General features: G+C 40.0%; 1 protein-coding gene across 2 annotated transcripts in view; it reads left to right on the top strand.

Annotated features, from left to right (window-relative positions):
• CHRNA5 (cholinergic receptor nicotinic alpha 5 subunit) overlaps nucleotides 1–12,769 on the top strand; it is a 28,233-nt gene that overhangs the window by 13,523 nt on the left and 1,941 nt on the right. The window contains exons 2-6 of one of the 2 annotated variants that reach the window (XR_015149834.1): nucleotides 2,064–2,215; nucleotides 6,521–6,565; nucleotides 8,209–8,318; nucleotides 10,234–10,527; nucleotides 10,883–11,065. Coding sequence is in view for 1 of the 2 variants with exons in the window: in XM_086364013.1 (XP_086220139.1) it covers nucleotides 2,064–2,215; nucleotides 6,521–6,565; nucleotides 8,209–8,318; nucleotides 10,234–11,065 (1,139 nt within the window). In the remaining variant the exon portion in view is untranslated. Of the gene's footprint in view, nucleotides 1–2,063; nucleotides 2,216–6,520; nucleotides 6,566–8,208; nucleotides 8,319–10,233; nucleotides 11,066–12,769 lie in introns of both variants that reach the window. The other variant, XM_086364013.1, reaches the window with a different exon arrangement.

Raw genomic sequence — 12,769 nt, 5'->3', positions numbered from 1 at the left:
CCCATGGAAAAGAAATGCAAAAAAGCAAGATGGCGGTCTGGGGAGGCCTTACAAATAGCTGTGAAAAGAAGAGAAGTGAAAAGCAAAGGAGAAAAGTTTTCTTAGATGCTATTAAAAAACATTAAAAAAAAATTTTTAGGACCTACTGTATAGCACAGGGAACTAGACACGGTATCTTGTAATAACCTAAAATGGAAAAGGAACTTCCCTCAACAGCATTTCTGGACACAAACCTCATGGTTCTGAAAAGTCTCTCAGAAATTCAGTGCCTGGCATAGATGTTTTCACTATACACATGATATACATGACCATCCAATATTTACCCAATCCCATCAGAGTGTTATCGCTGTCTTTTAAACAACCTTAAAGTTTTGGTGTTTCAGAGACTATAACATTTTAAAATAGAATTAGAATAGGAGAAACTGGTCAATAATGCTATTTTAACTTTAACCTCTGAAATTAACAGCTTTTAAACATTACAGAGAATGACTCCTTCGTGTATAATATTCTAATTGAATTGCAATAGCTCCAATACTGTGCATTTCAGCAGGAGACTTTTACAGAGGCATGGCACAAACTTATGGTATTTATAGGTTAAATCAAATATCTTAAATAGCCTAGGGAAGCAAGACATAAACTCTGAAGACTGAGCTGCTCTATTAATTAAGGAATAGGCAGTGAGAGAAAATCAGAGGATGGATTTCCTCTAGCTAAAATAACTAGATACTTTTTAATAGCTCTACATAGAAAACATGGTCTCTCATAACAAAAAGAGATTTTGTGAAAGTGCTAATTTTCTGTCAAATCATTTTTTCAGGTTAGAGAAAGATCAACACTAGCTACTCCAAACCTGCAATATATACTTTATGATAAATAAGCCATTGACATTTTGTTTTAAATAAGTGTTTTTTCTTTGTAAAATCATGAGTTTTGAGTAAATATCATCCTTGAATTTCACGGATTCCACATTTCCTAACAGATACACTCCAGTGTCCATAAAACACTAAAAACCCATTTCTTTAAAGAGACATATTTAAACTCAGTAGAAGTGTAAACATTACTATGATCCATAAATCTAATTAATCTTTGGCTATGGCATCTCAAACTTTTAAAATTTTGTCTTTTTTTTTTAAGTCTTGAACCCTAAGGTAATTGTATACAATGTGTAGCAAAGATATGACAAAGCTGAATAATTTACTCAATATTTATGTGTTTGTATATATTAAATGCATTTAAATTAAAGCATACAGTTCATGGGGTCTCAAGGAGTTGGATACGACATAGTGACTGAACAACAACAACAAATTAAAGCAGGTTTATTTTATATTTATGCTGCATGCTAAGTTGCTTAGTCGTATCCGACTCTTTGCAACCGAGTGGACTATAGCCTGCCAGGCTCCTTTGCCCATGGGTTTCTGCAGGCAAGAATACTGGAGTGGGTTGCCATTTCCTTTTCCAGGGATCTTCCAGACTCAGGGATTGAAGCACGTCTCTTATGTCTTCTGCATTGGCAGGTGGGTTCTTTACCACTGGCACCAGTTTACCAATACATTTTAATACATCTGTTTTCTAGGTTTGGAGTTTTATGACAAGCAACCCCCCAGCCCTGGTAATTTAAAAGCTTTTGTTACTTAGGTGTTAAATTACTCTGTGTTAAGTACTGAGTGCTTCTTATGGAACTCAGCCTATTTCCATGTGAATAATCTGATTTAACTAAGAAATAGATCTGAGCCAGAGTGTCCCTCCTGGATCACAAACATTTGTATTAATATTTTATATTAAAATCTCCTATGTCAATAGCCTAAATAATACTTTGTTGTTGTTCAGTCGCTCAGTCGCGTCCAACTCTTTGTGACCCCATGGACTGCAGCATGCAGGCTTCCCTGTCCTTCACGATCTCCCAGGGTTTGCTCAAACTCATGTCCTTTGAGTCGATGATGCCATCCAACCATCTCATCCTCTGTCGCCCCCTTTGGTTCATTCGTAATGCTGAACTTTTTAAAAGTCTATGTGTTTCATGGGAGAGAAGCCAATCCACTAACTTCCAAAAATTTGTTGTACAGGATTAGCTGAACCATCCGTTGTTGCCAAACACGAAGATAGTTTGTTTAAGGATTTATTTCAAGACTACGAAAGATGGGTTCGTCCTGTGGAACACCTGAATGACAGAATAAAAATAAAGTTCGGCCTCGCAATATCTCAGTTAGTGGATGTGGTAGGTGTGCGCGTCATTATGTATTCGTTTCACACAGGTTTATGCAGAGCGTCTTGTGCACGCAAGCGCCGTGCCAGGCCACAGAGATAACGGGTGAATGAACACGGCCGTTGTCCTCAAGGAGCTCACCAGGGAAAAACAATGATTACACTGCAGACACAGGAATACTGTATGTTTATGTAATCTGGTAGAGTTTAGAAATCATTTTATCTCATTTGGTGATTAAAATAGGCCTATTCTTAATAAATTCGAAGTGATTAAATATTTTATATGGAAGTTTCTCCTTAAATGTGTTTTAAAAATATGACCAAAAGATCAAAATTTTAAAAGAAAAAATCCAAGAGTTAGAGTTGTAGATTTTTAGAACCAAAAAGGATCTCAACAGATTATTGCTTTAGTATCACACTTAGTGTTTCTGAGATCTTTTCATGTGAGATTTACCAGGAAGTAAATTCTCTTCATAAACTTGTTTTTGTTGTCAAGAGATTCTATTTTAAACTAAAAGGTTCACACTAATTTTCAATCTAGTTTCTTCTTGTTCTGATCATATTAATCAATAATTATTTCCCTGTTGTGTTCCCAGAATAGTTGACAAGTATTTGTGTGTGTGTGTGTGTGTGTGTGTAACATAAGTGTGCCTTTATTTTCTGATTATAGAAGCAGTGCATGGTTTTTGGAAAGAGTTTTGAAAGTTCAAAAAAATACAAATAAGAAAACAAAAATTGACTGTAATTCTACCACCCAGAGGTGACCACTGGTCATGTTTGGTTGTATTTCTTGCCAGTTTTTTCTTTATGAGTACGTTATAAAATTGTGATATTATTTTAGATATAATTTTGATTACTACTTTTTCCCCTATTGTTATGTGATGAACATTTTTTATGTTAATACATAATCTTTAAATTAATTTTTAATGGCTATATTTAATTTATAATTTATTTTAAACATTCTTTTATAATAGCAGAAACTTTTGTAAAATTGTTCCCAATTTTTCCTATTATAAATGACAATGATGAATATATTTGTACATAATAAGCAAGGAAGGTGGTGAATCAAAAGATATACAGTTTTTGAAGTCTGTTGATTAATATAGGTCACCACATTCCTTCCAGAAAGATCAATCAATATGGATTCTGTGCTTGATCCTTTGCAGGGCAATCCAGGGAGATTTTAAATATAAATTAAAAATAGGGAAGTAGGATGTAGTTACTAGGACTTGCTTTCAACCTTTCTTTCCAGTTGGGATCGTTAGCATGTAAATGGAGTAAGGGTAGAACACTGCAGTACTAAAGCGTGATGTCACAGAAATCTGGCTATTCAGATCTTGGTGACTGAGACTATCAAAGAAGGCAGAGTGCTTGAGCTGGCCTTGTGCTAAGCATAGGATCTGGCACGCAGAGAAGAAAGAACTTTAATAACAAGGAACAGGATGATCACAGTGATTACATAAGTGATGCTAAGCCTTTTTGTTGAGCGGTTCAGATCAATGGTGTGACTGGACGGGAGAGGAGGTGGCGAGTGATACCTGGCTGCCACTGTGCCTTTGCTCCCGCCGTCGCTGTTTGGGGGACTTTCCTTCTCAGCACAAGCCATTTTTCCTGCAAGGCCAAATTCGTCTGTCAGGCTCTGAAATCCAAACTTCTGAAGACAGTCTCTCCTCTGATCCAGTTACACTGACTGGCACTCATGTGCTGCCTCCTCACTAAGGCAGAGTGAGCCTTAGTCCTTGTGTCTCTTCTAACATGGTGTCTGGCACAGAGTAAATGCTGAGTGAATGAGAGATCTGATGGGTAACAGACATGGTAAAAGCAGAACTTTAGGAAGATTAATACAAATACATGGCTTTGAGGAGGGAAAGATTAGAAGCTTGAGAGGCAAGTTAGAAGACCACATATAAGAAGGAACAGGACTTGACCACTGAGTATGGGGGGAGGCGTCTGATTCTGAAGCCTGGATGGTTAGAAGGGTAACCAATTGGAAAGTAAAACCTAGTTGTGATGGAGGCAGGACAGAGAAGATGATGGATTTGCTTTTGCTATGAGGCCATCGTGGTGCATTCAAAAGAAAATGTTGGCAAGGCCCCTGGAAGGTCAAGTCTGGGTCTGAAGTGAGAGACAAGGCTGAGGATGTCATTTTGGAATTACTGGCCTAGGGGTGATTGTTAAAAGCTTTGAATTGGTGCGTTTTTAAAGCAGAGAGAGCAGGAGCCTGATCCTTCAAAAACATTCATAGAAAGTGGGTGGGTTAGCCAAGCAGAGAAGTTGAGGAAGGGTGGCCTCTTAAGAGAACAGCCCAGAAAATGTACAGTCATGGCAGTGGGAGGGTAGGGGGACTGTAGTGAAGGAAGATGAGGGCCAAGGGTCCTGGACATTGAGACCAGAATTTCACTGAATTGCTTATCAGTAGGTTTATGTTCCTTTCCATCGCTGAAGTCTTTGCCCTGCAACCTTGTGGTCATGTTTAGTGGCTCTGGAAGTTTCCTCAGATTCCCGTTCCATTGTGTTCTCGCTCTCTTGTTAAAACCTCAGTGTTGGCTTGTTTGTTTTGATTTTATTTTTATGGTCAGGTTAAAATCAATCTACTAATCCTAAAACTTTTCTGCTTTGCTTATGAGTATTAACATTTCATTTATTTGTGGTTTCCTCTTGAGTGTCATCTTACACTTTTCTTTCCTCAGTTGCATCCTCCACTGGGTTAAACACACGACAGATGCTCGAGAGACACTTGAGATTGAAATAAGCTATATCCCCTGAGTCAATGGCTACTTCCACATCTTTTGAGCCAGTTGTGAATTTATGGATTATTCTTTTATCTATGTTACTGTTGAAGATACTAAGTACTGACTAGGTCCTACCTCACAGGGTAAAATTGATGTGTGTTCACATTTTCTGGGGAAATGGTCTATAATTTTCATCAGAGTCTCACAGATGACCTACTGGCATGCAGCATGCCTATTATGTGTTTACCAAAACTCCCCTAATTTTTGATGCCTCTGTTTAGAACTTCTGCCTGAAAGGCATATTCTAATAGAGGGCTCAGCAGTTATTCTGGATGGTGTGTGACTTTGGGGTGGGCAGTAGAGCTGGTGGTGTAGGGTTTAAATTTGGGAGTTTTGAGTTCTAGAGTAGATTTTACCCACAAACTGGTGGTGTGATTTTAAGCAAGTTTCCATTGGGCCAGTTTCCACGTTTGCAAAATGAAGGGATTATGATAGAAAAAATCTCTAGTTCCCTTCCAGCGCTAGTATTTTAATCGAGGAAAATTGCTCTTTGGAAAACACACCATAAGCGGGATGGCCATGCTGTTTCCTAGGACCCATTCTCCGTGTAGGGACTAACAGCTGCCTTTGTGCCTAGGGGTATGCTTTTTTCTGTCCTGCTCCTTTCTCCTAGGACCTTCATGTGTTGTTTGGATGGGATAGGCAATGGGGATACTCTAGTCACCTAAGCTATTTATACCCCATCCTGTTTCCCCAACTGTAGCGACTGCCTTGGCTTCTGTGGGTCTCTGTGCTCTGAGCATTGTATCCTATACAAGGTCCGTTTGTGGTTGATGACCATGATGATCTTTTAGTGGTGCAGTTGGCTCTATGATATTTCAGTAAAATTTAACGGAAGAGCTGCCACTTTAATTAGGCCTTGAAAATTCAGTGAAGGACTGGCATAAGCAAAGATGAAACAATAGGAAGGTCTAAGTGGCAAGGACCCCTGGTTCTCTAGAAAAGTCGGATGTAAAAGCTTTATGAATTTAACATCCAAGTCTCTGACCTCCACACTTTTTCTACATAACAGCTCCATAGAGAGATTGACATTTGTGCCTTTGCAGAAGCAAATGACAAGTTATAGCCCCTCAAGAATGCATACACTGTATCTCACCAATTGTAGGATGTACATTTCCCCACGTTTTAGTACTTCTGAAATCAAGATGTCTTATAATTAACGACAGCTTACAATTCATTATCAGCCTTTTTCTTTCTTCCTTAGTGCTAAGTACATAAAATAATGCTGTGCTTCTTAGATTGCATCTTAGATTTAAGGAAATGTAGTCTTTGAGACTATTAACGTTAAATGGGAAAATGCCAATGGTGGCCTTTATGGCAGGTTATCTGAAATACAGAGTATGTTGGAAGGAATAATGTGAGATTAGGCTGGAAAAAAAGATCCTGCTTTTCTAGAGAACCGGATTGATGAACAGAATGTACTATTCTATAGAGAGGAGTGCTTATATAAAATCTGATAAAATTCTTAAAGAATTATCATTTCTGTAATTGAAATAATCAACCTTTTAAATTTTTTTATTTTATAGGATGAGAAAAATCAGTTAATGACAACCAATGTCTGGTTGAAACAGGTATGTATTGAATTTGAAGGGCCATGTAACTGTTAACTGGTGCCATTGTTATTACAGAGTTTGTAGCACAGAAGGGACATGAATATTTGGTCTCGGTGGACAAGCAGGAGGCAGAAAAGTGAGGTAGATGGAGTCTTGTATTCATGCAGTTAATACTGAGTGCCTAGCATTTGGCAGGCACTGTTCTGGGCACTGGGGAAGCAGCAGTGAACAAAACAGACAGAAGTCTAGCCCTCAAGGAACGTCATTCCAATGGGGGGCAGTGGGATAAATAGGAAGTTGTATAGTACTTTTCAAGCTGATAAGCTTGGAGAAAAATACTGAAAAGGCAGACAGGAAGTGTTGGGGACTGGACTTTTAAATTGGATGGCAGGAGAAGTGCCACTGAGAAGGTAAGATTTGAACAAAGACTTGAAGAAGAAGCAAGCCACGCAAGTATCTGGGGGAGGAGCGTCCAGGCAGAGGGACACAAACGTGCAAAGGCCCTGAGGTTGGAAGGTGCCTGGTGTGTTGAGGGAGTAGCAAAGAAGCCAGCTGCTAGGGGTGAGTGGCCACGGGATGGGAGTGGGAGATGAGGTCAGCGAAGCTACCAGAGGCCGATGGGTACTCCTAGCATAGGTTATGAGTAGTGGCTTCTAGGCCACTGTAGGATTTTGGTTTTTACTCTGAGTGAGATGGGAGCAGGCAAGAATGTAATGATTTATTTTTATTTTCATAGTCCCTTTTATATAAAGGAGTTTTTCTTTCTTTCTGTTTCTGGACCGTCATATGTGCCCAAGTGCTGTTGAGTGCTTCCCTTTGTTTGTTCTTTATTACCCCTGATTTTATTTATCTTTGATTGCACTGGGTCCTCATTACTGCGCACAGGCTTTCTCTAGTTGCAGAGAGCGGGGGCTACTCTCTGTTGCGGTGCACAGACCCATTGCCGTGGCATCTCTCGTTGTGGAGCATGGGCTCTGGGGCACGGGGGCTTCAGTGGTTATGGTGCAGGGGTTTAGTTGCCCTGCAGAATATGGAATCTTCCCAGGCAGAGATGGAACCCGTGTCCCCTGCATTGGTAGGTGGACTCTTAACCACTGGATTACCAGGGAAGTCCTGTCCCTGATTTTTAATACTTACTACCAGTTCTCTAGCCCCAAACCCTTTAAAGGCGTATGTGCTTTCCTTGGGGTGCAAGTCTTTACCTGATCACAGAATTATTACCATGTGGAGGTGGGATGGTGTGTTTAACTATGTGGAATGTGTCATAAATCTGTCTGCTCTTTGCATGGCCTAGTCCAGCTAAGTCAATGACAAAACGGCTAGAAAAGAGAATGTTTTCCTTGAACCTGGACCTTTGCCTGGCCTGGACCAGGCTGTAGCTCCTGGGTATGGTTAGCTGGTAGAAGAGGTGTCGAGCAGAGCAATGAACGCACCCAGCTCTGGTCCTCACCTGTCTCATGAGGGCCATAGTTACAGCCACCTCAAGAGGGGACAGGGCTGTCCCCCAGTGCCCATAAGAAGGATGTGGAGGTGAGTTTTCTCTGCTGGGAGTAGAGGTGACTTCGTGTCTAAAATATCTGAGTTTGGCAAAAACAGTAGAGTTTTCACTGTTTTTGGCTATTGCTTTTATTGAAATTGATTCAGGTTTCTTTGTTTTAAAGGAGTGGATAGATGTGAAGTTAAGATGGAACCCTGATGACTACGGTGGAATAAAACTTATACGTGTCCCTTCAGACTCTCTCTGGACTCCAGATATCGTTTTGTTTGATAAGTAAGTTATAGTCAAAATACCATTTTATGTTTTCTTAAGAAAGAAGTCATATCACCATTAGGCACCAGTATTTTTTTTTTATTCCCTTTGAACATTGTTTGCCTACGTAAAGTCCCATGACTTAATCTTGTGTTCTTTTGTTTCGTGAGCCTACAAATATGTTCTGTGGATTCTCTCCATTTTTCTTGTGAATTATTTTCTGATCATAAAAGTGTTCTTGGATTTTAAAAATTTGTAATCCATTTGGAAAGTCCAGGAAGGTATGAAGAAGTTGGGGGAAACATAGTCAGTCCCGTGAGCCCAGCACATGGAGCCAGCCACAGCTGCTGGCTTACCTGCACAGTGAACTTACTCTGCCTGGTAGTGCGCTCAGTGCCGTGCGTGCTCTAGCCATCTGAGTCTCAAGATAACCTCACGAACTAGGGATGACTACATTTATGTGCCACATGAGAAAATGGAGGCCAAGGGTAGTTATGTTTTGTCTAAGATCACAGCTCACATGTGGTGGTGGGGGTGGAGGTGTTCATAGTAAACCAGCCTGACATTCCTATTTACCTCCTATTTTCAAGCCTACATATTTGCTGACTGCCTTCCAGATTTTTTGGTATTATTTTTTTAAAATAGTTAAGGTCATACTTTATGTTTAAATGCACATCCTTTTAATTTTGCTTAGACGTTTAGATGTTTGCTTGATGTTTCAATAATTTTGAAAATTATGTTGTCATAATTTTCCCACAGTGAGGAATGTTGGGTTGATTATTAGCTCGTATTAATGAGTATTCTACCTAAATGTGTTTCAATTATGGTTTTTGACTTAGGGGAGAGGGTATTTCTGGATGACAGTTTCATTTTTTTCTAGGACCAACCACTCCAGGACACTGGGGAATCTGTGCTCATCCTAATGTACTTTATGTTATTTGCAAAAGGGCATTGGCATGAGGACAGAGCAAAGGCTGAGCAAAAATGTTTCTCACTTTTTAAACCTTTACCTCCATGCTTCTCAACATGGAAAGAGTGAACAGAGCTGCAAGGTAGCACGATGCAGCTTCCTGAAGCATCATTTTACTCGAAGTCACTGCAGTTTTATATTTAACATGGATATATTGCAGAGGAGTGTGCAAAAGCTACATGAATTTTAACATAGAGAACAATAAAGATAGCTCATGTTGGTGGTGGTGTTTCCCGCTAGACTTCTCCAGTGTGTGAGTTCACGTGGTAACAGACTTCGAGAGGGACAGCTGTTTTCCAGGGCTCTGCCCAGCTTGGGATGGTTGTTCTTTCCCCATGACTGTAGGAAGTGTCCAGTATCTGTCATGGAGGGGGACAATCACTGGAGGGAGTGGGTCTAGGAATATGGATTCAGGTTCTGGCTCTATGCATGTCCACTGTTATAAACAGCCTAGTTATATTTTGTGTGTGCATGCATGCTAAGTCGCTTCAGTCGTGTCTGACTCTTTGCGACCCCATGGACTGTAGCCCACCAGGCTCCCCTGTCCGTGAGATTTTCCAGGCAAGAATGCTGGAGTGGGTCACCATTTCCTTCCCCAGGGGAATCTTCCTGACCCAGAGCTCAAACCCGTGTCTCTTGCATCTCCTGCATTGGTTTTTTACCACTAGCGCCAATTACCTTTTGTGTGTAATCAAAGTGAGATCATTTCAACTACATGAATCTCTAGATTCTGTAAATACAGATCTGTTGGTCCTGGAGTAGACATGGAAACAGTGGTTCGACTTCAGTAGAGTTAGATATTTAAGGACTCTAGATTCCCCTACATGTTGTAGGTATATCTCAAGTGTAATAATTTTAAGAATATTTCATGCTATAATGTAAGCTTTCTTATAGACATTAGGCTTGTAAAACATACGCCCGGGTTGTTCACTCTCTGCCTTGTTACTGTGTGTGTGTGTATTTCAGTGCAGATGGACGTTTTGAAGGGGCCAGTACCAAAACCGTCGTCAGGTACGACGGCACGGTGACCTGGACTCCACCGGCAAACTACAAAAGTTCATGTACCATCGACGTCACATTTTTCCCATTTGATCTCCAAAACTGTTCCATGAAATTTGGGTCTTGGACTTACGATGGATCACAGGTTGATATAATTTTGGAGGACCAAGATGTAGACAAGAGAGATTTTTTTGATAATGGAGAATGGGAAATTGTCAGCGCAACAGGGAGCAAAGGAAACAGAACCGACAGCTGTTGCTGGTATCCTTACATCACTTACTCGTTTGTAATTAAGCGTCTGCCTCTCTTTTATACCTTGTTCCTCATTATACCCTGTATTGGGCTCTCATTTTTAACTGTACTTGTCTTCTATCTTCCTTCAAATGAAGGTGAAAAGATCTGTCTCTGCACTTCAGTACTTGTGTCTCTGACTGTCTTCCTTCTCGTTATTGAAGAGATCATACCCTCATCTTCCAAAGTCATACCTCTGATTGGAGAGTACCTGGTGTTCACGATGATTTTTGTGACACTGTCTATCATGGTCACTGTCTTTGCTATCAACATTCATCACCGTTCTTCCTCAACGCACGACGCTATGGCTCCGTGGGTCCGCAAGATATTTCTTCACAAGCTACCGAAACTGCTTTGCATGCGAAGTCACGTAGACAGGTACTTCAGTCAGAAGGAGGAAGCTCGGAGCAGCCGTGGACCCAGATCTTCTAGAAACGCCCTGGAAGCTGCACTGGATTCCGTTCGCTATATCACAAGACACGTCATGAAGGAGACCGATGTCCGTGAGGTCTGTGACCACATGTATTTACAAATCCATGTCTGTTTTGATTCGAAGTCAGGCCCCTGGCATGACCCTTAAGACTAAGTATAGATTGAGGGCCAGAGATATTTACAGACTGTTTTGTAAAAGACTGTTACTAAAATTTCAGTGAAAACATCTGCAAAATGTGGCATATACACAAATCTCACATCTCCTTTTCCCCCATTCGCATCTTGGATGACTTTTTTTATTGGAGGATAATTACTTTACAATATTGTGCTGGTTTCTGCCATATATCAACATGAATCAGCCGCAGGTACACATATGTCCCCTCCCTCTTGAACCTCCCTCCCGTCTCCCACCCCATCCCACCCCTCCAGGTTGTCACGGAGCACTGGGCTGAGCTCCCGGTGTCACACAGCAGATTCCCACTGGCTCTCTATTTTACATACGGTGTGTATATGCTTCCATGCTACTCTGTCAATCCGCCCCACCCTCCCCTTCCCACACCATGTCCACAAGTCTGTTCCTGAAGTCTGCGCTGGAATGCTTTTAGTAACGCTGTGTGATTCTGGTGTTCTGTTTTCCTAAGGCATAGTTAGCTTTGGCTAACAGGATTAACTGTTTGAATTTGATCTTCAGTAACTTTGTTTCTGAATTCTATGGTCATCTGCAGGCACAACTGCATTGTAATTTATCAAAAGTGAATTTAGTTTTTTAAAGAATGACTCTAATGTAGGCTTTATAAATACACCCAAGATATTTTTCTAGAATCCTCTTGTTGTTCGCTTACAAGAGAATGTTAGTGAACTTAATAGCAATAATGTCTCAGGTGTTATGCATTATACATCAGATATATGTCTAGTATTTAATAATATGCTTAATTTCTTAAAAACAAAATTTGCTCCAAACATTGTTATACAAAAATAACTCACTAGGTCCTTATTTAATTTTTAAAATGCAAGAATTAAACTATGAATACATTTTATTAATGTGTTATTGAACTGGTGTTCTTTTCAAAATATTTCAGTCTTGTCACTATTCTTTATTTCTCTTGTGTAATATTTTTAAAGGTATGACTATAATAACGACTTTTTATAATTGAATTTACTTTTAATAGTTGCATTAAAATTATATGAATTTTCTCACAGGTACAGAAAACAAACTAGAGGTTACCAGTGGTGAAAGGGAAAAAGGGGGCAAGACAGGCCAGGGGATTAAGAGGTACAGGTTACTATATGTAAAAATGCTATCAGGATATATTGTACAGCACAGGAAATATTTTTTTAAATGTGTATCTTTTTGGCTGTGCCAGGTCTTCATTACTTTCTTAGTTTCGGAGAGCAGGGGTGCTCTTTGTTGTGGAGCACAGGCTCTAGGGCATGCTGCCTCAGTAGCTGTGGAGCATGGGCTTAGTTGCTCCTCAGAAAGTGAATCTTCCCGGACTGGGGATTGAACCCCTGTCCCCTGCATCAGCAGACGGATTCCTATCCACTGTGCCACCAGAGAAGTCCCTAGCTGATATTTTACAATAACTTAAATGGAGTATAATCTATAAAAATTTTGAATGACTATTGTACACCTGAAACTAATATTATATTGTAAATAAAAAGAAAATAAAATAGTACCTAACATAAAATATGTATATGAATTCTAATCTCGAAAACTTTGTTAAATGGAAAAATTTCTAGCAGGTGTGGTAAGCAGATGGAATTAATCTGGTAAAATACC

Source organism: Bos grunniens, chromosome 21, assembly GCF_055505025.1.
Source record: "Bos grunniens cultivar Pamir isolate PY7600 chromosome 21, Bosgru_T2T1.0, whole genome shotgun sequence".
In the NCBI taxonomy this organism is placed as follows: domain Eukaryota; kingdom Metazoa; phylum Chordata; class Mammalia; order Artiodactyla; family Bovidae; genus Bos; species Bos grunniens.
This window is presented reverse-complemented; position numbering and strand designations above follow the sequence as displayed.